Here is a 26,598-nt window from a genome sequence, read left to right as displayed (position 1 = left end):
AATGTAAAATATATTCTTTCTGAGATATCCTCATTTTCTGTGATATACGACCATCCACTTACCAGAGCTGACAACGTGCAACAGAGGAAAAAAAAAAAAAAAAAACTAAATATCAAATTCCTGGTTCTTTTTTGCTGATGGATGAAACTGAGCTGCTTCAAAAACAGCAGGCACAAGTGGATGCAATGGTGGGATTCAACTGGTTTAACAGAACTACTTCCTAAAACAATTTTAATTCCACAAACTATCGCTAAATTAAATTATAAAATTAATTTAGGCAGCAGATTAGTACTGATAAATGCAATTTAACTGTATTTAATTGCCCTTGAAAGTGCAATTAAATACAGTTAAATTGCATTTGTCGAGTTCTTTCATTACAGCTTGCGAGTTCTTTCATTACAGCTGAAGTAAAATTTCATCCTTGATTGGTATGTAACTGAAGAAGCACTCCAAAACTGGAAATCCAGTGCTGTATCGTTACCTCTGCTGCTGTGAAAGTGTCTTGATCAGGAATAGGATATGCCACTTGATGAAGTAATCAATGACAACAAGGATGTATTTGTTGCATTAGCAGTTCATGGCAGAGGTCCTAAGATGTCAAAGGCGATACGCTCAAAAGGTGCTCCTACACTATAATGTTTCAGCTTGCCTAGGCTGCGTTTCTTTGATCCTTTCCGACCTGCACAGGCATCGCAAGATCGGCACCACTTTTGCATGTCATCCTTTGCATTATTCCAGTAGAAGAGCTCACAAACTCTCTGGAAGGTCTTCATTATTCCGAAGTGATCTCCTGCAGGGCTGCTATGTATTTCTTTAAGGACATCTGGAATCTTGGAAGTATCAGTTGCCATCAGAAAGTCTTCCATTTCTCTTCGACCCTAGTATGATTTCGGTAGCTTTCTCAGCTGGGTCTTTCAGATAAGGCGTAGGCATTTCCAGGTGAGGATACCTTCTGATGATGGATAATTATGTCCTCTGATAATGAAAGCAGTCTGTTGTTTTTGAAGTCCAAGGAAAAATTATACATCCTTAAAAAGTATAATCCGAATATGCAAGGATCTGCAATCTCTGCCATGTATGCTGTGTGATGGCGGGCGGCACTTCCAAATGTGATGTTCGCGTTTAACTTCCCGTCTATGTCGACTTTATCATCAGACGCAGTCTGGAGGACAACACAGTCTGGAGGACAACACAGGAAGGCATCCAAATGAGTTTAATTGTTTAGCTAAATCTTTCTGAATGATGGTAACATTAGCTCCTGCGTCAATGATCACATTACAAGGAACACCATCGAGATGCCCATTACTTTTGCCACTCACTGCAGAAATCTTTAGCGCTTTAAAGCGGGGTTTTTCACTACTGTTCAAACTCGGCTGCGTGATATGATCATTAATGTTTCCTGCGACATTGCTGGGAAATGGTGTAATTTTCTGTACCCTGGAATGTTCTGCAGTTCCTTTGCCTTTAGCTCCGCAGTTCCAGGACATTGGTTTCTTATCACTCCTTTTCCATCCCATGGCATTTAATTGCCTGTTTAAATCGTCTGTCGTAATTTCCGTGCTCTGGGGTATTCTGCAGTTGCTTCGTATGTGGCCTTCAGTTCCAGCACATTGGGATTGGTTTGTTTTCACTCCTATTCCATCTCAAGGCACTGATTGGTCTTGTCAAATCATGTTTTATTTTCTGTGCCCTGGAGTGTTCTGCAACGCTGTCGTATTCAGCCTTCAGTACTACTTTCCAACACTTCAGTACCACAACTCCAACAGAGCCAGTTTGTTCTCATTCCTACTTATCATTCGCTACAGTAAACAACAACAGTTTTCTAAACAAATGGATCGAAATGTTTTCCTCCAGCTTTCATAAGCTTTTTAAATGCACGAGAACATTCTTGTACTTTCTCGATTTTTCTGGATAGCAAGAGTACAATTACGAAATATCTATTTATTAAAATGTTAAATGTGCATGCTTCTGTATTTTAATTTTTCCAGTGTAGCTTTCTCTTCAAGTAAGTCTCGTGCTGCATTGCACGGGAATATAAAACAATTTTAACTAAAAATTCTACTAAAAATAGCTAAATAAATAAAGAAACCATAACAATATTTTGCCTTCTTGAGAACTATTTTGAAAGGCAAGTGAACTTACTTTTTTATTGTTTTAATTTTGTAGAAAGCTATGTTAATCGTTGCATTGCTTTAATTTTTTTTTTTTTTTTTTAATTTTTGAATTTATTGGTGTTGAAATTGTTTGGAATTTATTGTTATTTTACTTTAAACTTCTCATCAAACATTTTTAACAAGAAACTTCATGCTTCTCCTTATCTATTCCCCCCCCCCTATTTCGGACTTTTACTGTAAATCATGTGAAAAAAACATTATCTTTTTCACTGTAAAAAACACATTTTTTTTTCAGACATTTTAGGCTTTACTCTGAAACGCAAACAAAAAATTTAGATAAGTAAAATTGTGGAGTTTCTTGCAAGAACTGTTTCTCCAACCCAGTCCGCGTATGTCAGCTTTTCTGAATTTTGTACACATGTAAATAATTTTAATGAAATTAAATGTGAGATTGCAGTTTTTTATTTTTTTTTTTGGGGGGGGGGGGTAAGATGTAACATTAAAAATCAAAAGAAATAGAGCTTTGCTGGAAAAATAAGAATACAGTGGCAAATCTATTTAATATTGTGTAAACAGCAGTCTTATTAAATGTCTTATCATCAAGTTGGCAATGGTTTTGGCGACTAATTTTTGTCACCAAACTTGGTGAATACTTGACAACATTTTAGTCCAGTCCCTGTATAACTGTAATGGGTATTGTAATTCAATAATGATAATTGATCCTATAAGTAACTGTAACTCGTATGCCTACAGGTAATTTCGAGAAGGCACCAGTAATTTCTTGGCAGTTACATGAAAATTATACAAGACTGGCAAAAGCATGAGTTTCTTAGTTGCTGTTTAGTTCAGCGCAAGTTCAGAGTATTGAGATATGTCCGTGTGAGCTTTTTAGAAATGCTTTGCACTGCACTGTGTTTAACATTCTTAGCAGATTGAAGTGCAGTTACTGTACTTCTGTACTTTATGACACTGTGAAGATTTGTATGAGTACTTTTGCAGAAAGTTCTAGAATTGTAATTTGTTTATTTAGGCAAAATTTATCAAGCTATCATCAGTTCAGTGTGCATTCAATCTATTATGAACCTGTATGCAGGTAACAATGAACTTACGTAAACTATTATATGATTAACTTAATATGATTCATAAGACTCAAACTTTATTCTTGTCATCAGACTTCAGAAGTTTTATTTTTAGATTTCCCGCAATACTGGTAAAATGTTACGGAAATCCTCTTTTCAAGTGCCACGGACTTTTTTGTAAATACTTATAAGCTCTTCATTCGCGATGGAGATATATTTTCGAAATGTTTATTTTTTAACCAAGATAGAACCTTGCATCTAGGTACGTGGATGTTGCACCATTTATATTACACATAGGCAACAAATTACTGGCTGTTAATCTATATGAATTGCCCGACTATATACTGGATGTATTTACTAGGGTCTCTGAAGAACTTCATCACACAAAAACAAGCAATATTCTTATCACTACTTCACAATGATTAAAAATTATTCTGTTATATTTAGCTTGAACTCTTGTAAACAGTGGCTCTCAAGTGGCCAACAGTGGCCTTTTATATTCAATCCTTTTTGGAAGAAACTATCATTACAATGAATACAAAAAATATTCAGGTGCATCTTAAAGTTTGAAAGACTCACTTGAACTTTATTTTCAGATAGCTCATGTTCAGTGTGAAGGAAAAATGATACAGCTTAATCTCAGTGGAATACGGATTAAATCTGACACCTCACAGAGAACATCAAAACCAAAATCTATCAAAATTTTGGCTGTATACAAGATGATTTCAAAATCTTATCTCAGAAAGCAAAATTAGTGCTACTGTCATTCTCAACTATACATACCTGTAAAGCTGCATTCTTTACCTATACAGGTACTAAAACAATATATATATTACGTGTGAATGCAGAACAAGGCATTTGCCTGCAGTCAACAGTTAAACTTAAAATAAGAAAATTGTGCATAAAAATTCAACCATAAGTGTTTCATTAAATGCTTTTACGCTTCTCCCCAAGTGATGTTTTAGTTTAGGCCTACAGTGCATTACATTTATCTAATAGTATAATTAAATTTTAACTGTCTTCTATAATGAGTAATAGAAATTTCAGATATAAAGTAATCAACTAATATGTATTTGGATTGAATTGTATGTAATGATTAACTTGCAAGAACCAAATTTATTGTAACAACCTTAATGATTTTCTTAGTAATAATCTGTTTTAACAGAAATTGGTTTTAATTTATTGAACTTCTGAAGAACCTTTATGTACGACTTACTATTTGAGAATATCCCCCTAATAAATACATTAAAATATTAAAGTATAATTTCATTTTATGGACACTGCATAATTATTTAGGTATTTATTTACTACCTACGAGGTTCGTACACATTTCTGCACAAGGAAATTAAGTACTTTTAAGGACCATTAATGAAAAAAATTAAGGACCTATGAGCAAATGGAAACTGAATAAATTCAATTAAAAATATTATCCATGCCCGAATTTCACTTTTGTAATACCATGCTAAAAATGAAATAGATCCCTAAGTAGTATGCATTATTACTAAACATGAAATAATTAACATAATTATTAATAAGTTTGAGAACAAAATAAACTTTATGCAATTTATTAAGTAGCATTACATATTTTACTTATAATATTGGGTTGGGAACTAAGTAATTGCGGATTTCACTCATAGATGGCTTCAGTTGAATTTTTAGGGTTGCAGACATAGTACAAATGTAAAACACATTTTGTTATTTGATAGTCGGCAATTCAGCTGTTAATCAGTAAAAAAAGTTTTTTGATCGGTTGTGTAGTTTTCGTTTGGCGTTCATTGAAAAATGGAAAATCAAAAGGAACATTTTCGTCATATTTTTCTTTTTTATTTCCGCAAAGGGAAAAACGCATCACAAGCTCATAAAAAGTTGTATGATTAAGACACAATAACACGCCGAATAAATACTAATTCAGAAGTCAAACAACAAAAATCAGCGTTAATTTACAAAATTTTCACAGGACTAGTTTCAATGGTTTTACCAAACCATCATCTTCAGCTGCAAAACCACAAATGAACAAGATAGGAAATAAATTATTTCCTATCTTGTTCATTTGCGGTTCGATACATGGATTCCTCACGAACTGAAAGAAACGCATTTAACGCAGTGCATTAACAGCTGCAATTTGCTAAACAAACTTATTGAAAATGATCCATTTTTAAAACGACTGCTAACTGGCGATGAAAAATGGGTTGTTTACAACAATATCAAGCGGAAAAGATCGTGGAGCAGGCCAGGTGAACCAACTCAAACAACATCAAAAGCTGATATTCATCAAAAGAAGGTTTTGTTATTAGTTTGGTGGGATTACAAAGGAATTGTCTTTGGTGGGATTACAAAGGAACTCTTACCACCCAACCGAACGATCAATTCTGATGTCTACATTGACAACTAATGAAATTAAACAATGCAGTTGAAGAAAAGTGGCCCGAATTGATAAATTGAAAAGGTGTATTCCATCATGACAATGCAAGGCCACACACATCTTTGGTCACTCAACAAAATTTATTGGAGCTTGGTTGGGATGTTTTGCCACATCCACCATATGGTTCTGACTTTTGTTTCGATCTTTACAAAACTCCTCGAATGGTAAAAATTTCAATAATGATGATGATGTCAAATCGTACCTGATTCAGTTTTTTGCTAATAAAAACCAGAAGTTTTATAAACGTGGGATTATGATGCTGCCTGAAAGATGGCAAAAGGTCATTGAACAAAATGGGCAATACTTACAGAATAAAGTTATTTAGTTCCATGAAAAAAATTTTCTTTGACTTTCTAAAAAAAATCCACAATTACTTAGTTGCCAACCCAATAGTTGGACATATTTGAAAGAAGATAAGTGACATTTACGTTTTACTAACAGCTTTATGTTTTTTTTTTTTTTTTTTTTTTTTGGGTTAGTCTCATTTTGTCACATACTTGGTCGGTCAGTCTGGAGGTTTAGTAAATAGCAGGTAGATTTTATGTCAAACAGCATAGGTTAAAATGAGAAGTAAGATCATAATCAGCATGATTCATAACAAAAGACTGAATGTTGTCACCACTGCTGCTTGTTTAGAGAGAGAGAGACCTGCTGATTAGAACAACCTGAAAGGCCTGATGCAGGCACGGTTGGCAAGTGTTGAAAGTTAGTCAGGCTCTGTTTGATGCAGTTAGTGTCGTAGCTTCAAGTAGAGTTCCAGGGATTGTAACCCAGTTGATATACTTTACGGTTCCAATAAGCCATTAAAGCACCAGAGGTGATAAACTGTTTTGTATTATTTTGTCTCACTAGATGCAAAGAATATGTTTTACTTGAACTTTTACATTTTTGTATTTTATCTTGTGACACCAGTTAGTATTAATGAAAGGCAATAACTTGCTTTAATATGCAGAGATAATTTTTAAGGGTAAGCAGTTAGTTGTAAATAATTAGGCAGTTTGATAACCTTAGTCATTATGGATTTACATGACCACTATTAAATTTTATTTCTTAACAATATTTGTTAAAAAAGCCCTATTAAAATCAAAATCTAATAAAATTTTACAGTTTAAAATACATGTAATTTATGACACAGGTTCTTAAACGATATTACGATAATTACACATTAAAAGCTACAAATCATTTATGTTTTGTAACAACAAAACTCAAAAAAATATTTATCTGTCATTTTAACTTGAAGCCTTCCCAAACATTTTGGCTACTTTTTATCGATCAACTTCTCTTTAAGGATCTTTTCTAACAATTAAAGATTTGTCTCAATATGCACACCAATGCTCTTGCTGGTTTCTGCGTGCTTTATGTCCTAACTTGTGTACCTCTCCAGAATGTACCTATGAGGGTTTACTTGATCTGGTAAAAGTTAAGTAGTCCAACCAAAAAATATTAATGTTATTTTTTAAATATAATTTCAATATATTACCATTATTTTAATAAAATTTATCAATGTTACGATGTTTTAAAAAAAATCTTCGAAAAATTCTCAGATCTAGGAATTAAAAATTTTCTATAGAAACTGATCTTAAAATCCCCAAAATGTTGATAAGTCGCCAAATTTAGAACCCTTTAATAAAAGAATTCACATTCCCAAAGCAAAAAGTTGTTTAAGAGCTCTTTATTAGAAAAAATGAATTTCAAAATGCTTATGTTTCACTTCTTGCTTAGAAACTCGAGTATCCCATCATTTATATTTGAAATAGGAACAGATTATAAACCATGAACCCATTCAAAAGATAACCATATATGTCAGCGAATCGCCAAAAATATTCCTTCAAAATGCTAATTCACACTCAAAATGGCAGTCATAGAAACAGACAGAAATTTCAGATGATTAAAATTAAGGACCTTCTGCCGATTTTGACCAAATTTAAGAACTTTTAAGGACCAAAAATTGATTCCAAAAAATCTAAGGGCTTTAAAGGACTCTTAAGGATTGTACGAAACCTGTACCTATACTCCTCCCCCCCCCAATGTGAATTCTTAAACATCATTAACTTGTATAATATAAGATAGGTCTAACAGGCTCTTGCTGGAGAAATTCATTCTAAAAAGGCTCAATGCACAAAGAATTGAGAACTGCTGCTTTATATAGTTAATTTTCACAGAACTGGGCCGTTTTGCATGCCAACACAGCATCACTGAGTTTGAGACAAATACAGTAAAAGTCCAGAAATCCGCAAAGCTTGGGACCAGAGGTTGTGCGGATTTTAGGACAGAAAAGATAAATCATAATATTCAAAAGTCCAGAAATCCGCAAAGCTTGGGACCAGAGGTTGTGCGGATTTTAGGACAGAAAAGATAAATCATAATATTCAGACTCAAAGTGCAAAATAAATAAGGCGTATTAGATACATTTAATTAAATTATTATATACATTATTGTAATAATTTTTATATGCATTAAATCTTTATTACATATATACATTATTACATTATTCATTGTATTATATGTACACAGCATCCAGGTTTGCTGATTTCGCCTCATGTAAAGATTTCCGGTTTCGGATTTCGGTGTTAGAATCACTGTTGCTGTAAAATTTCAACAGCTTTTCTTTATTTTCCCGTATATCATACACAATCGTGTCACAATTCCATACCATTCTGCTATAAACTGAGGAGTGGAACCTGCTTCCATCTTTTGCAGAATTTGCACTTTATGCATTACCCTCAATGCAACGTGTTTACGTTTTTCAACATTGCAAACAGTAAAATCATGAGTGCATTTCTTTCTGTCATTGCATTAAAAAGGGCTGAAATTTAAAATATTCTTAATTTATTCACAAAATATCCAGATTGAAAAAAAAGGCAGCATTAAATAATCATATGAAATAACAAAGCTCAGAAAATACAACAACGTGAATCGTGAACTAGAAAGAAGAGTTGAGTGAATCATCTGCTTTTTTACCTCGATGCAGATTAGAGGGAAAAAACTTTTATCATGATGTCAATAATTTGGTATTTCCGTTATGACTCATTATTATTCGGTAAGTATTTTTTCTTCGATATTTCATACTCAATAAGAACCTATAAACTGAATGTTTATATTTTGAGAGGCAACGTGGATTTCAGGAGTTGGCGGATTTTCGGTATTTGACTGTACTGATGAATACCCTATGATGGGCCCTGGCTTTCTTTACTATTTCTCTCCAGGGTGTTATACTCTTGGTCTTAGTCTTCCAATTAATGGTGTTTAAATTGGACAAGTCTCTCTCCATACAGTCTAGCTATCCGAGTTTCGATCTCCCTCTCTTTTGACTGTAATGGAATGTACATGAATATTTTTATTATAGTTCTATATTTGGACATTTTGTTTAAATGACTAGCTCTTCTTAATCTTCAGGTAAATGACATTTTTCATAAATGACAAAACATATGATGACGGTATATTTTTATGCCCTACAGATGTAGAATTCAATTTGGCGAATCTAATTCGACACCAACATTACACAATTTTCACTTAGACTTCTAGATTTAGCTAACTTACTGAAACTAACTTATGTATTTAGCTTCAACTGAATTGCTTACAGAGTTATTTTTTAGCACACTGTCCTGATTGATAAATGCAGCATCCAGATGATAGTATTAATTACTTTGTAATGTTTGCACCTCTTGCAATTCATGAAATTTCAAGAGAAATTTATAAATAACCTTTCACAACAAGTTTTAGAATAACAACCAAATATGTACGTTGAAATAAAATCAAACTTTTTTCTTTAAGAAATTAATACCGTATTTGACGGCATATAAGACGCACTTTTTTTCCTAAATTTGGTCTCAAAAAAGATACCTGCGTCTTATATGTGAAGGTAATTGCATTCAATAATTGTTTATTGGCTTTTATGAAACGTGAGAACTAAAAGAAACCTCGCTATTGAAACTTTTTCCCTTGTGTGTGGCCGTCTAAATAAGGGTGCGTCTTATATGCCGTCAAATATGGTAATTAAAAATTATTAAACTAAGACCTTTTTTTTTACCTTCAAATTTAACAAGGCATTAAGATCATGGTGAATAACATGCCGATCTTCCATTTTCCTTCGTTTATTTTTTATAGCAAATACAGAAGCTGAATATGTTGCTGATGATAAGGATTCATAATTTTCTTTCATGACAATTTCTTCCAGGAAAGAATGACAGACAGACGGTAACTTGTTAATTGCTTCAGTATATAGTGTGACAGTATTCAAATCTAAATCGTAAAATAAAAATTATATTTTCATATTTATCATTCACTTATATAATATCCACTATATAATAAAATAAAATATCCTCATACCAATTTTTATTAATTTACAAAGAGGAGAAAATATAGCTATCTTAATTCACATTCAAACTGACAAGATCATATTTTCCACCAAACTGTTCCATAAATGGTAACTAACAAATTTTAATTAATACACTATCATAAATTGATTAACAATGACATATTTTAAACATGACCTACATGCCAATGAAATCCATGCATAATAAAATAATTTAAATTTAAAAGTTGCATACCACTTAAACTATATATTTCAAAATAAACTTAATATGCAGAATTTTTTTCACTTTGTGTGAGATAGAAGTTAATGCTGCAAAATTTAAATTAAAGCTATCAATTTTCATAAATTTAGTGAAAATTTTATGTTTGGAAGAAGCATGTAAAAACATATGCTTTCTAATCATTCTGAACACTAACCACATTATCAATACAGTACAATTCCAGAAATCTGCAAAGCTTCGGACCAGAGGTTGTGTGGATTTCAGGACAGAAAAGATAATGCATAAAATTAGGACTAAAAATGCAAAATGAATAAGGCATATTAGATAAATTTAATTAAATTATTATATACATTATTGCAATAATTTATTATATGCATTAAATTATTATTACATATATAAATTGATTATATTATTCATTGTATTATATGTACACAGCATCGAGGTTTGCCGATTTCGCCTCATGCAAAGATTTCCAGTTTCGGATTCCGGTGTTAGAATCACTGTTGCTGTAAAATTTCAACAGCAATCGTGTCACAATTCCATACCATTGTACTATAAATTGAGGAGGAGCACCTGCTTCCATCTTTTGCAGGAACTGCACTTTTTATGTTACCGTCAATGCAACGTATTTACGTTTTTCAAAGTTGTAAGCAGTAAAATCACGAGTGCGTTTCTTATCTGTTATTGTATTAATAAGGGCTGAAATTTAAAATATTCTTAATTTATCCACAAAATAGCCTGATAAAAAAGGCAGCACTAAACAATCTCGTGAAATGAAATAATAAAGCTCAGAAAATACAACAACGTGAATCGTGAACTTGAATAAAGAGTGAATCGTCTGCTTTTTTACCTTGATGCAGATTAGAGGGAAAACAAACTTATCTTATTTATCTTATTTTTTTAACTTTTTTATATTAATAATTTAGTATTTACGTTTTGACTCATTATTATTCGGTAAAAATTTTTTCTTTGATATTTCGTACTCAATATTGCGGTTTCCGGAACCTATAAACTGAATGTTCATATTCTGAGAGGCGATGCGGATTTCAAGAGTTGGCGGATTTTCAGTATTTGACTATACTACTTATAAATCACATCTAAAGTCACACTAAATTAAAGTCTAACACATGGTCCTCAATTAAAGAGGAATCACCCCGAAGGCAAACTTCATAGTGTCAGGTAAGGATGTGGCCAGCCTCTTAGTTAGCTGTTTAGTATTTACCTTTAATTCATGAATATAAAAAGCTACTTTTATTCAAGATTTGGTACTTATCATCATTTCCTATATTTTTTTGCTTTTTAATTTAAAAAGGTATCGAAAGACAACTTAAATCTAAATAAATGGGCAGGCAGTTTTCGAGGTTTCGAAAGTAGAGAGGAAGGGATGATCTTCAAGCAATGATGAAAGAGGTGCTTAGGACAAGACAGGTTGGAACCATCAGTCTCCCAAAATATATATATATTTTTACCACGTTTTCCTACTTGATGTTTCTTAACCACACTGTAGCTATTTTCATTTTTGACTACCACTGGATAGAGCAACAATTTTTTTTCAAAACATACTCAGATATTATTGCCAATTCTCCACCCCCCCCCAAAAAAAGGAAATTCTAAAAATCCTTAGAACATCTACAAACTACAGGAACAATGGTAGCTCACGTTGATAGCATTGAAACTATCGTAAACAAGGCATCACTGCCGCAGAAAGAATCCAGTTCTTGCTTGTTACGGCTTCTGTATGCAACTCTAATTGTTAATACATATAGTTATTTAAAATTTTACATTCAGCTTAATACTGCTGAATCTCACTGTTTAACAAGTTAAAAAATAAAAAAGTTATTTTAATAACATGTATGATTTAAATTTAATAATTGTTTATTATGAATTACAGATCTGCAATAAGTCTTTAATCCGGACTTGTCGGGACTTCGGCAATTCCGGATTATAGGTCATCAGTTTAAATCTGGTAAGATGGCATGCAGAAATTATAAAATTAAAATATGAAACCGTAATTTATGATATAAAGAGCAATTATGATCTAAAGGGTATCAAAATTTACAAAAAAAGAGCTTTATATTTATTTGTTTATTTTATTAAACATTTCTTTCCACACGCGCATGCGTAAAGCATACATTACACATAGTCGAAATTAAAAAATTGCAACCAGAAAACTATTTGATGTGTATTCGTGATATTTATAATGACGAGGAATTTGATTTAAATCATATCAAAGGATTCAAATCATATCAAAGGAGTACATCGAGATGAGATACTAAGGAATTATAAGCCGAATAAAATAAAAACATCTGCCTTGAAGATAAGGATACAGCTGACAGATGAACTTCCAGTTCATTGCGAGCCCGCGACGTCCCCCCCACCCCCGCAGAGCAGCGTGAAATTGATAAACAGATTTTGGAATGGTTAGAGAAACAAAGGATATGCCTTTATCCATTTTTTTCAGCAATTGCACTTTTTGTTTGATGGACATCGAAACATGCTTCCGCTTTATAGATCCTTTGGCAACTCCAGAATCAGAAATTCTTTTTGACATAATCGAAAGTTCAAGCTTACTTTTATAAAATTGCTCTTACAGTCTGCAAAAAAATAATAAGACAGATCCAATTAGAAGATTAAGGAACAACGCAATCTGCAACAGTAACTGAAATAGATAATTAGATAATTTTAGCTTAGCTTATACCGTCCGTTATACATTAAATGCGCATGCGTCAACGTATTATGCGCATGTGCAGAAAGTTTGTGGCTTTGAGGGCCGGATTATGGACGTCCAGATTAAAGACTTTTGACTGTATTTAACTTAATAGCACACACATATTTCCAATTAAATCCAAGATTGACAAATACGAATGTTTGTCTTATGATTCTGATTACTTAATCTCAGCACCTGAATTGTATGCATGTGAAGCATAAAAATTTATGTAGTAGAGTTCCAATTCTGCAACATACTTTAAAAATTTAATTTATATAAGAAATTGATAAACAACATTATTGTATTACATGTTTCCTTCAAGATATATAATTGGTATTGCTTTCACTCACAGTTCTCAGAACAGTAACCCTGGCCATTACAAGCCTATTTTTATTCTAACTAGTTTTCCTGTAAAATAACTTGTTGAATCTTATACAACACATATTACCAATTCCTTTAATACGTATCAAAATATATTTCTTTCCTAATGTAAAATTTATAAAATGTATCATGTATTTGTAAAGGCAATTTTCAAATGGCAATTTAATTATTATAAACACAAACCTTTACAATTGCATTGTGATTGCACCACCACCAACAACAACAACAAAAAAAGTAATTCTGTCTATGTTGTGTTATAACAGATTTGCAATGAAACTTTTTTGAGCTTCAGAATGATTAATTGAATAATCCATTTTCAGTAATTCTGTGCAGTAGTGCTTTTACTGAATGTGAAGCTAAATTTTTCATTCTGAGTTTCAGTACTCGTATGGCTATGCTATTTTTTCAAAAAAGGAAATGAAATCATTAGAATTAAAAATTTTCCTCCTTGGTTTCATAACTAAATGAGATGTCTTCCATTTTTTAAGTGTATGATTCACAAGAACATTTGTAAAAATTTCTGAGGGGAAAAAAAAAAAAAAAAAAAAAAAAAAAAAAGCAGGTTTTATTGCTGCATTGAAAGATGCATAATAATGAAAACAAATGCAAAGCTAAAATAAAGGGGAAAAAAATTATATTACACATGCTATAAATACAAGAGAATATTGTAGGTTACTAATAACTAAATAAAGACAAGGATCAAACATATTTACATTTTTTTGGTTCAGCATCTTCATTTTCTAATTTAGATTGTTCAGAAATATATACATTTATATGTTGAGCAACATCTTTGGCAATAGCTATAGCTAAGTGATAAGGACATTTTCTGAAATAAAAAAATTACATCGATATACAAATACAAAAAATTGCAATGATTAACATACATGAATTTCTATACATAACAATTACAATTTTCATGAAAATGACTATTGAAAGCAGTTAGTTCAGAAACTGGAGATTATAATATATAAAAATTTAAACTATTATATTTTCTACTAATATTTCATAGGCACAAACCTATCCTAGTAATAATACAAGTCAAGGATTTTTTAATTCAGCATGATTGATCATGCTCTTGAAATTAATAATTGACAATTTTATTAAAAATAAGAAGGATTAACTTATCACAGATCATGATAAGGCACAGACATTTTGTAACTCTAGCACATAGTATCTTTGTGGAATAGGAGCACTTAAATTATGCTGATCTGAAACTTCTCTTAAAAGGTTGGTGAGGAAAGAATATATCTTTGGGTTCAATACCTAGTATTATATAGATGAAAACTGGAAGATATTAAAAATAGCAAAAAAAAAAACTGGAATCTACCAAATAATATTGCACCCTGAACGTGCATTTCCGCAATTACTTTTGTAAATTTTAGAGATTTGGTAAGATTTTGAAAATATTAAATTTCTCTGCAAATGGCGAATAAAACCAGAGATTTCAGATTCTCTTTCTTTTCTAGATTCCTTTTAACTTTTTTTTAAATCTTTAATTTCAAAAGTTACACTACATTTATATTTAAATAATTTTACCTATTTTCTCTTAGAATGCTAGCAAAAATATAAAGTAATCATATTCCCCAATCCAAAGCAGAACTTTGAAACTTCAAAAGTTTTCCTGGCCTTTATGCATATGGAGAAAAGTTGTTTTTCAAAGTTTGTATGTTCAGGTCTGGCTCCAAGCATTCATGTAGGGAGCCATATAAGACAATGATTTTTGAAGGGCACCAGGTAAAATGTTCTTATAAGTGACCAGTAAATAAAAGTTTAGTTTGCTTGGATTTGTTAATATGCTTAATTTATAGGAGGCACCAATAGCCTCAGGCTACAAAATTGCTGGAACAGGGTTTTTTTTGTGTGTACATTCCACAGCATATCTTAAGACAATATTTTTCTCTCTAGTGGTAGGTGAAATGATCTCAGGAGTTATGCAGGAGAAAAGATGTAATGGTGGTCACTGATGGATTGACTGAATATAAGAGAAAAGTTAAAGAACTGTCGAAGCAACTGGCATTTCCAATCAAAGTATTATGAAAAAACAAAATTTGAATTAAAAAAGGTATGAATGTTTTGAATTCAGTTTAGGTACCTACTTTACCTGCAGGATCAGTACCTGTTGATAGGAATAGTACCAACAACCGATACACAATAATAGATATATTTCGAGAATCCTTACACAAAAACAGGCAGGTGACTTGTTATTGTTTTTCCACAATAAAATTTTATTTCTGAGAAAAATATTTGGTAACACAACATCTGCATGGACTGAACGCAACTTTCAAAAAATATCTTCCCAAATGTAGAACAGTTGACCACTGGATTACGTTTCTTTTCAGAGTAAAGTATTTCCAGTATGCATCTTTATTAATTTTCTGGGCTGACTTGAAAGAAAAACATCTGAACTATTTAATAAGGCACTTCTGTTACCATTCATAAGCACCGTATCAATGAAGAGGTCTTTCTCATCCTTCACTTACTTAAAAAATAAGCACAGCAACAGATTTTCCACCATAAGTTCGGACTTAAGACTGCATTTTTCATCTTCTAATTTGAATTTTAAATTACCAAGTGCCGAAAAATAATCTCAAAGTTCCCATTAAATATGCTTGATATATATATTAAATGTGCTTAATTACCAATATACATCATTTGTATAACTGGTAAAAATGAAAATGTTTCTGTATTATAATTATTACTATTATTACTGTACTTGTAGATGTTAGTAATTATATACAGGTGTAGGGGACATGGAGAAGTGATGATATATCAAGGGTAAAGTAAGTAAAAGTACATGAGTAAAAAAGAATGCTGAGAAATATTCTGCCGTAGGCCATTATGCTAAAACAAACTTTTTTTAAAACAGCTGCTATTTACTGAAGATAATTCTTGAATATAGAATAAATATATTAAGTACATCATCCAATTAAATGGTAATCTTGATCTAAAATGCCACTGTTAATCATATCCTCATTGGATATAAATTTCTATTTAAATGTTTAATGTAACATATATTTAATGAAGTACTTAATTACTTACATTATTGCTTTTTTCCAAGTACACATATAACATTTCAAATCAACCTGAAATGCTAATATAAATCCAAGGCCATAAAAATTTTGCGAATTTTTCCTTTTATTCCCAAAATAAAATTACTTTGTCTATGAACAACAGGTGAGCACTCCTTGACAGCATCATGATTATTTTTAAGGATGCCAGTACACAGCTAAATGATTGCACATTTCTAATTTTTACATCAGCTTATGTCCTTATGATCAGTGAGACATAATTTGTTGTTAATGTATAAAAAAGTGACAATTGTTCACCCTGAAAAACAACAATAATTAGAACTCTTTTCAGTTTCAGAATTTTGTACAAAAGAAACCTAAAAAATATAAAAGGCTCTACCAGTGGTTGAACGGACAAGATTACTGAATGCTAATAGCTCGAAACCAGGTGAATAAGCTAACTGCATGGATGGTTTTTTCCTAAGCACAATAAAGCTTAATCAGGTCGATATTTTTTAACATTTGATTATTTATTTCTCTTAGAATGTGAATTTACATATATAGTCCATATTTTAGTAAAAAACAAACGTCATATATTTCAATCAATATTATGGATAACAGTTTGAAATTTTGGAGCGTGAAAATGGAACTTAGCACTATTTCATGTATACTTTAAGTCTCCCATTCTGAATCAGTTCATAATACTTTTGAATTGTAACCAAAACAAAGGACCCAAATTAAACAATAATAATGTACTTGTTCACTGTTGAATTTAATCGTAAGAGCAAAGTTTATTAACTCCACCAGAAAAATTAATGAACTAATAAATTGAATAAGATCATAAAATAAACAATCGGATTTTTTCTACTGCCCTACTGAGCGGTAGTTCAGCAAGACCATTCATAATCCAGAAGAAACACAGATAAGCTAAGCTCATTCACTCATTCCTCACTAAACAACAGAACAACTGCTGTACATTCTGCCAAAAAAAAAAAAAAAAAAAAAAAAAAAAGGAGGGGGAGAAAGAAAGAGAGAGAATAGTTTTAAATAGCTCCCGTTCTACTGGGCCGATTGACGAAATTTAATTTGCGTTTTTCATGTCTCGAAAGCGCGATTTAGAATATATACTAGATTTACATATAGCAATGCTCTAATATACGTACTTTGACATAAAATCGGACCTTTTTCTGAATCACATAAGATTATGCCTTAATATTAAATTATGTAAAATTTGTTGAGAAACTTCCCGAGAAATTTAAAAATTTATTTTGCCCTACTTTCTTCAGATTGCGCTAAGAATTTTTTACTTGGTGAAATTCTTAATTTATGGTAACTTATTTTCCTTTCATCGTGCACCAACGAAGAAAAAAGGTGCATCGTTCATTCTTTCAAATAATTTCAACAAAGTGCGTAATCATCGCTAATTTGGAGTTATCATTCATTGTTTATAGCAAACATGCTATATTTTAAAGACTCAGGTGTTAGAAAACACTTGTCCGCAGGCACCCGGGTTGTAAAAACCCATCCTGTGTTGAACTCGTGCGAAAATGGCATATCTTTTTCTACCCTAACGTTACAAAGCTGCGTAATTGAGAAATAAATCTCGTGAAGGTGCAAGTTACGAGTCTTCAGATACGTCCGACGTTGAGTTAGTTCGGTAAATGTCCGGCTTTTTTTTTTTTTTTTTTTTTTTTATATATATATATATATATATATAACTCCAAGGCCGAGATTCGAACTCGCTATCTCTGAGATGAAAGACCTTAACGTTACCACACGGCTACCCGCTGGTCTGCTATATTTTAATACGCACTAATACATAAATTCACGTATATCTTGGTAAGTCTTGAATAAAAACTAATTTTTTTGCAGGTATGCCTTGAAATACATCTACTTTAAGGTGATGGTAAAAATTTTATATGTTACAATTTAAGAATTTTTTCAAAAAACTTCTAAAAATTACAAATTTAAAAAAATCAGAAATTACCTGAAAATTCTATTTGGATTGAATCTAGATTTCAATTTATGAAAGAATAAAGAATAAAGCAATTTTAGCCCAAAAAAAAAGCCAAAAAATATTATTAATAAATATATATCAAATTCGTTTAACACAGGAGCTAGCTAAAATTTCGAGAGCTTAATTTTTTAAAAACTACTCGTGCGATTTTTAAGAAGCTTTGGCGTAATTTGAGTCGTAAAATCGAAAGATGGAAAAAAATCGGTATGCGATTTCAGAAAAAGTCAGGTTTTGTGTCAAAATATCTTTATTAGAACACTGCTATATATAAATTGGTACTATTCCGTTTTGAGGACCGTAAAAAAATTGCAGATAAAATGTATGCGCAAAAGCGCCAAATCTAGAAAACCCGCCCATTTAACAGCGCGCCAAATCTAGCGTACGCGCTAATTTCAGATTGCATAAGTTTATATAGTTCTATATTTCTTAAGATGCCGTTGAAATACTAGTTTAATTTTTAAATCCTTGTTTGATATCCTATGGATTTAACAATTTGGTGATTGCCCATGGCGCAATCGAATTTGGGTAAAGTGCAGAATCACCCACTGCTTGACGCGTTTTAAAGAATTGCACATACTCGATATCCATGTATAACATCGACCTATTTTCACTTAAAAAAAAATCCCCGAATTGCACAAAAATGGCACTGCGCAAAACCTTGACTTTATTTATGTACACATCGACCTATTTTCACTTAAAAAGCAAAAGAAAATTGACAAAAATCCAATTGTTTTTACCCTTGTAAGAAGCGGCAAACAAATAAGTGAGCGATTCTGCACTTCACCGAGAATTTTTTCAAAGAAAAGGCATCATTCATTATAGAAAATTATGTTTGAACAACCAACGAGATGAAATTATGCTTTAGCGATAACTCGGTAGCGAAATAGAGATGCAGGCATCCATTCAGTTATGTTTAACTTTTTTTTATATAAATTATAATAATGATCTGAAATAGTTATTTACTCTTATGCTTCCATTCAGTCATGCTTAGCCATTTTTTATATAAATTGTAATAATAAAAAAGTATTATATGAAATTAATCTTTCATCTAAATTAAAACATCAATCTTAGATATTATTATACTTCCTTTCTTGCGTTAGGGTTGCCGCATTTATTTTTGGCAGCACGGCATCAACAATAGTTTGGCAATTTTTTACGGCCTTCAAAACCGAATAGTACATATAAATCTAATATATATTTTATGCGCTTTCCAGACATAACAAACTCAAGTAAAAGTTTGTCAATCAGCCCAGTAGAGCTGCCCCCCCCCTCCATTTTTGTGTGCAGAGTTTACCTGAGTACTTCAACTCCTTCTTAGCAGAAATGTAATGCCTCAGGATTAGAGAATTGGGCAACATGATATACCTGATAAACGATTTCACATGGAAAAATCTGATGTCGACACCACATGACTTCCTTGTACGGCCTATCGAATTATACACATTATTTACTACACTTCTTTGACACTTATTTCCCCGAATGATTCTAACTGAATTAACCCATCTCTCAAGGCATGTTGAAAATGACATCAAAAACTGCAAATTTTTAAATTAAATACTCCGGTCAGTTTTTGTGGTATGGGAGTCAAACTTTTTCTAATTTTACTTTTTCATAAGGAGTATAAAACGTTCGCAAATATAAGTACAGAAAACGGGAAATCGTATTAAAGTTAGATTTCGTTATTTTTCGAAATTTGTCATTGCCAAAAAAGGAATATTTTCGTCATTTAAAACACTTCTATAACTGGAAGTGTATAACTACGGCCAACGATTGGTAAACTAAACGCCAAGGCCCGCTAAGAACTTTTAAGTTTGGTACGTGGGTGGGTATGTATATGTGTGTATATATATTGTTTCAAAATAATAAATTGAATTTAAATACAAATTTAATTAAATTTTAACAAACATGTATATACGTAAAAACCAAATTTAAAGTTAAAATAATTTAAAAGTGTGCAAACATATAAAAGATTTAATTTTCGAACTAATCTACAATATCATTTATATTCAGATAGCATAAGTAAATCAAGTGCAAAACCAAACCATGAAAATAAATTCACCAATTTAGCAAATTAAAATTAATCTAAAAAAAATTTTTTTTAGTGCATAAGTGAATGACTGTTGAGCAGGCAGGAGACAGACTTATCAAGGGGAAGTTGCCTCCAAACCTAACTCTACAATCATTCAATTCGTGTTTCGTCATTCATGCAGGCAAGGGTAACAGTCAAAATCAAAAGTAAATACATAGTGAAGAATGTCCAAAAAGAAATACCAATAAAGTGGTACCTTGAGAAATTAGCAATTAAAATAAAGGTCTAAAAAGACGTGTTTATATAGGTTTGATTTTCATATGTATTAATTTTTTTAAAAACGTGTTGAACCTTTTGGAGCAGCAGCTCTTGGTAACTTTTAGGCGAGCTTACTACAATTTTTATATTTTACTTATTTTGCAGCATATTGCGCAAGATGTTTTCTAGACCAAAATTGGTTTTTTTAAAAATTATAATTACTACTTATTATGTGTATATATATATATTTATGTATGCATGTATGCACACTCTATATACATACGTTGTACGTATGCATGTATGTACACACACATTTATATATATTTGGTAAGGTGGATTGCTATAAAAAAAGGAGGTGCACAACTAGATGTTATAGAATTCCTGTATCCAAAATTTCAACATTCTCCGGCTAATCTTTTATGAGTTATGCAAGATATATACGTACTTATACACGTATTACATCGTTTAAATATAATAATCGAAATTTTTCACGATTACAACACTTCCATTACTTCGTATAAGAAATACTTCGTATAAGGAAGTATAACCTCTTATTAAAAAATTTAGCATTCCCGAAAACGTATAATACGATCCTACACATCAGTAAAATATTATATCACTCTCGTTTGTGGTACTTATGTGTTAACATTCCTCTTTTCAGGAAAACCTGTTATAGGCATAGATAGCTTACATCACCGATCTTGCATTATTTTTGCGAAGTTCCAACGAAATTTCTTAAAACAGATTTGTTTCGACGGGAGGGAAAAAAAGCAACCAGAAATAAATTTTAATATCAGAACATTTAAATAAATTTTAGAAGCAGGAACAATATTAACGGGAAGGACACGAATATTTCTATCAATTTAAAATATCTGCCATATTAAGAAGCTTAGCGAATTTCATTTTTAGTGGTAGGACAATTAAGATTTATTCGAATCAGACACGAAGCTACTGTTCATAATAAACTGCCTATCAATGAATAATAGTAGTCAAAATCTAATTTCACATTCAATGAATCTTCAAAGAAAGCTCAAAAATAAAATAGTGGCCTGAAAAATGGGGAGATTAGAAAAGTATGGCGCAGCAGTATTCGCAAGAGTTCAAGCGTGACGCAAGAGCATCGGAAATGAGTTTTCCCGACATGTGACGTAAAAATACACATCTACCTGCATTTGTTGCGTCTCGCAGCTTAAAAATAACACATACCAATTGAATACTCCGGATGCGATATGAATCACTGCGCGCAAGAAACATTTAAACTTTATTTATTTATTTACTTATTTTTTCTTTTTTGAAAAGCAATTGCGCGAGCAATAGTGAATCTTACGGAAGTCACTAAAATGTAAAAACACAATACACATAGGGTATAGTATCAGAACTATTAAGGTGCTTAATAAAAGAAGAACGGGACTCATGCGATTTGCTGTTCTCCAAGCAAACATAAATCAGTAATTTTTTAGAAAATATAAAGCTAATTTTATTAAACGACACAAGTAAATTTGTGATTAACCTCCAGATCTGTAAATTCTTTTATAATTTAGTCAACGGATTAAAAGTAACTGTCATTACGTACTCATGTGCCGAATGCTTTCATGCCTCTAAGTGAAATACTCTGCACTACCACACTTTTTTAAACAACAATGTGTTTTCCTAACAAATAGGTAAAAAATTCATTAAATTTCACGGCTATCAGAAATATGTACGTGCACTGTACGTAGAGCACTAAATTTTATCAGATAAAAACATAAACGCATCGCGATTTCACGGTCAAATAACAAAATTACTTGTAACCTTGCTGTGAGAAGCAGAAAAAGAAGCTCTGGGGAATATACTGAACGTAAACTGGCTTGCAGTTTTCCATCACTGATCTTACACTAACAAGGAAGGTCTCCTAGTCATGAATTGTCAACGGTTTCTCACAAAATACTGGTTGCGTGCGTACCGGTTCGTAATAGATTACATGCACGATAGGTTGATATGATTTATTTTATCCAAAGAAACTAATCAGAGTTCTGGAACTTTCCACCAAAATAGTCGTACAATTCATCACAGAATACAATTAGTAGTTACATTTCAAACTATTAAAAACATTAAACACAACTTTAGATTCGCAATGCGCATTTAAATGCACATTTAAAGAGCGAAGCTAACCCGGAGATAGCTCAGTACTTCGAACTCCCGCTGAACTAACAACTCAGAGATGCTCTCACCGGTCTTCTATAGTTTTCAACCGGCTGACGAGATATTACTAGTACTTTCTGCTTCTCGAAATAACTGGAAGTCATATAAGGCCCGAATTACAGTTACAGCTACATAAAGTATCAATTACAATATCCATTACAGTTATACAAGGACCGGACCAGAATATCGCCAAGTTTAGGGACCTTTTGCAATTTATCACCAAATTTAGCGGCAAAATTAGTCGCCAAAACCCTTGCCAGCTTAGCGATATCTCGCCAGTTTAGCCATTCACTAAATGTTAAATAGACTTGCCATGTGTTCTAGCGTTTCCGGCAAGCTTCGTTTCACTAGATTTTCATGTTACATTATACAGAAAAATTCAACGATTTCGTATGTACTAAAATCATCTAAGTACAAAATTCGTAACTATATATTAATCTACACATCTAGATATATGTAACAGTAAAAAAATACTAAATATGGGGTTTTGATTACCCATGGCGAGCTTTCTAACGAAATAGGGCAAAACATTACAATTTTTTAAACTCTCTGAAATTGCGCTGAATCGCCAAACTTAGTCAGAAATATAAATTTTTTGTTTCCAATTTACATAAATTTTTCTTTCTTTTTTAATATTATATAACATTGAAAGTGTGAATAATAAAAGTATGCCACAACTGGATAACAACTTCCATGATAGCATAAATAGAAAAAGACCTAGAGTAGTGGTGCTCCTTCACTTAGACTAATTTTTTGCATGCATTTCATCTTTTTGCTTAATTAATAGCTTACATGGTCACTGACAACTTCAACTCATCTACCTCATGCTCAGTTATTAATTTCCCCTTCTCCTTATTTTTCGTTATTATTTGGCTTTATACTAAATTTCAGTAGGGCTCCGAAAATTAGTCCAAATATTTCCCCTCTTCCGCCCCCAATGCAGAGGTATTGTTTGTTTACTCCTTACTTTCAGCCTATTAGAAACTTTCTCCTCCTGACGTCACTACTACGCCTTCACAGGGGCTTCTCCCATTTAATTCCTACAGCGCTTTTGCGACTAGGATTTACCTAAACCTGTCAGAATTTTCCTACTTACTCTTTTTCTCTGCATCTGGAGTACTCTAGTATCTCGATTATCACCTCTGAAATGCTAGTCATAATTGCTATCAATTTATCACACTATTACACACAGGATCAGATTTTGTTCCGGCGCCTGCACCACCTAAGTCATTTAGGAGTATGAAATCTTTTCTGAACTCGACAAATGAAGTCAGTGTTTTAAAATTCCTATAAAGTAAGGAATCTCTAATTCATTAAATAAGTGTACTTCCTTCAATTCTGACTGTTCTCGTTCTCGCCATCTACAATGACCCAAAGAACCAGAATAACAACTTTAATGCACTGGCTGTTCGACTTCATAACTTCTGCTCATGTACTCCCACTTTATGACTCCGACTTTAAAGTCACATTAACGGCAATTTTCAGCTTATCTCTATGTTGAACAAATGGAGAAGACGTAGAAGGGTTATTCCGAAAACTTTAACTCCCGCTAGAACAATCAAACAGACACCGTTTTGCAGTATAATCTACCGATCTGAGTGAGTGTCATAATTTATGAACACTACGAAATTATTATTGCTCCAATTCTTTTACTAACACCACTTCTATGTCTTACCATCATAACAGCGTTATTTGTACTATTGGGAATCATCTTTTAACGTCTGTTTCGTTCGAATCTAGTTGCTTCAGGATGACTTCACTAAAGTTCTCTGCATCCTTCCAGTTTTGTATAAACAAGGCTTATGAACTGATTCAGCTGTACCCCTTTTTTTTCCTTGTTTGTCTTCACTTAAAATAAACTACCATGTGCCTCAGTATTTCAACGATCTGCTCCATGCGTGCCTCGTCAAGAATAGAATGAAACAAAAAACTACATTTTTTTTTTTGTTTTGTTTTGTTTTTTTGTTGCCTGAGGGTTATTTTTTGTAGCCTCTACCAAACAATGTATAACGGAAGATAAATGAATTCGCTTAAACACTTGATTAAAGATACTATAATGTACTTATACGGTACTCTTTTAAACATGGACGGAACGGAGACTGAAGATACGGAACGGAAAATAGTTAAAAAACGGAAGAGGGTTTAAAAGTCCAGAAAATCACCCAAATTTAGATTAATCGGCCGTCTGACCTAACTCTTTGCGTTCTAGCAGGTTTGCGTCGCAAGGAACTTTAAAAAAGGATTCTTCCCACAGAAATAAAGGATTATCCTCGAGTAATCTACATTTGGAGTTCGGTAGAAATTAGTCATCTGTTTTTAGATAGATTTTTAAGTACATCTTTTCCCCAATTTTTCTATTTTTTATTAATCATTTGCTTAAAAAACGCTACTTGACATCTTACACATTCTTCATTGAATCTGCATGCAATTCAGTTCGAAATGAAATTTCTAAATTGATTCATCTTCTAACCCATAAAAGTAACATTCTAATGAGAATGAATGGCTTTTTACATAGTAGAGCTGCGGATCAACGATGAAGACTTAAATAGAAAAGGCATTTGAATCAGGTTCCTGGGCGATAGCCGCATCCTGAGTGGAACAAATAGTAATTGCATAACTTTTGCTAGTACAAACAGCCAAACTTTTCTAACGTTACTATTGCATTAAGAAATGAAACGGTTAACCTACGTTATTGTCGTACTTGTCCAAAATGTTTAAAAGGAGACGCTTGTTGTAATGACATTTCGAGCTCCTAATCCAGCCTTGGTTCATAGGTTGAATCACGAAAATTACACATAGAGGCAGGAAGACAATAATCCATTCTACGTTTTCCACATTTGTGCGGCAGTGCAGCTGTTCGCTTTTTGGTCAAAAGTTCTTTCCTGCTTTCGCACTCTTCTTTAAACTGTTTCAATGTCATCATGCCTTACAATTTTCATTCATCAAAAGCCTCTACAAAGCTCAGTGCCATTCATATTGGCACAAAGAACTGTGACTGTATTTTTGACAATTTTATGGCCGTGAATCTTTGGTCTTTAACATTTGATTTGGCATCGTCTTGCACAGTAGCCTAGTTTTATCGGCGAAATGCGTAAAAAATGTCTTTTTTGGTACTGGCCGTATAACATCCAAAATTTTCTTGTCCCTACGAATTTTCCGATATTTAATTTTGAAACATTGCCCGATTCTCTGATAATTTTCCCAGAAAAAATATTATTCCACTTTTAAACCTATTCAACCCACCATTTGAGCACAAAAGGACAATCTCTCCAAAGTTTTTGGCAAATTCATTGGCTTTTTATCTGAAGCATTTGTCCAGATATTGGTAGATTAGGACTTCTTTGAATGATGAACCATTTCAGCAATATTTCTTCAACATCTTTAAGTTCGGCGTTTTTTAACTTTTTCCTCGTATCTGAATTCTCTACATGAGCGCTATTTACCACTGACAGTAGACCATCGGCGGCACCGTTTTCAGTGGTATAAAGTATAAAGAACATAGAGAATGGACACCTCATGAAGAGAGTCACGTCCTCTTTACCGATGAGGGTCCTTTCAGTCTGACAACTGGTCCTTCTTTTCATATCAACTGGTGCCGAAAAGAGTATGTGTGTGTGTGTGTGTGTGTGTGTGTGTGTGTCTGTGTGTGTGATTATGGCAAAGCCTCGAGGGCTATCTGCCTAAGGGGAGGGATGCCTTCGTGGAGGACTTTCTAAGGGAAACTGGCTCGTATACACGTTACACATGGGGAAAACCACGAAAACGCCCATGCAGCCAGCCCGTTTGCGGGATTCGAACCTCGGACCGAACTACCAGTGTTCAGCGACTTTACCGCTCGGCCGCTGGTGGGCGGTGTCGAAAAGAAGT

At 32.6% G+C, this 26,598-nt stretch overlaps 1 protein-coding gene across 1 annotated transcript in view; it reads right to left on the bottom strand.

The window, feature by feature from the left end:
- The window catches only part of LOC118202143 (uncharacterized), a 121,998-nt gene that overhangs the window by 43,778 nt on the left and 51,622 nt on the right, over positions 1-26,598 (bottom strand). The window contains exons 2-3 of the mRNA XM_085815277.1: positions 13,952-14,064; positions 9,646-9,857 (exon numbers count right to left, since the gene is read on the bottom strand). Of these exons, the coding sequence (XP_085671403.1) occupies positions 9,646-9,857; positions 13,952-14,064 (325 nt within the window). The remainder of the gene's footprint in view (positions 1-9,645; positions 9,858-13,951; positions 14,065-26,598) is intronic.

This window comes from Stegodyphus dumicola, chromosome 4 (genome assembly GCF_044657685.1).
Source record: "Stegodyphus dumicola isolate Sdum_Otavi_A_Nest chromosome 4, ASM4465768v1".
NCBI lineage: Eukaryota > Metazoa > Arthropoda > Arachnida > Araneae > Eresidae > Stegodyphus > Stegodyphus dumicola.
The sequence above is the reverse complement of the archived record's forward strand: the minus strand, read 5'-3'. Positions and strand labels throughout refer to the sequence as shown.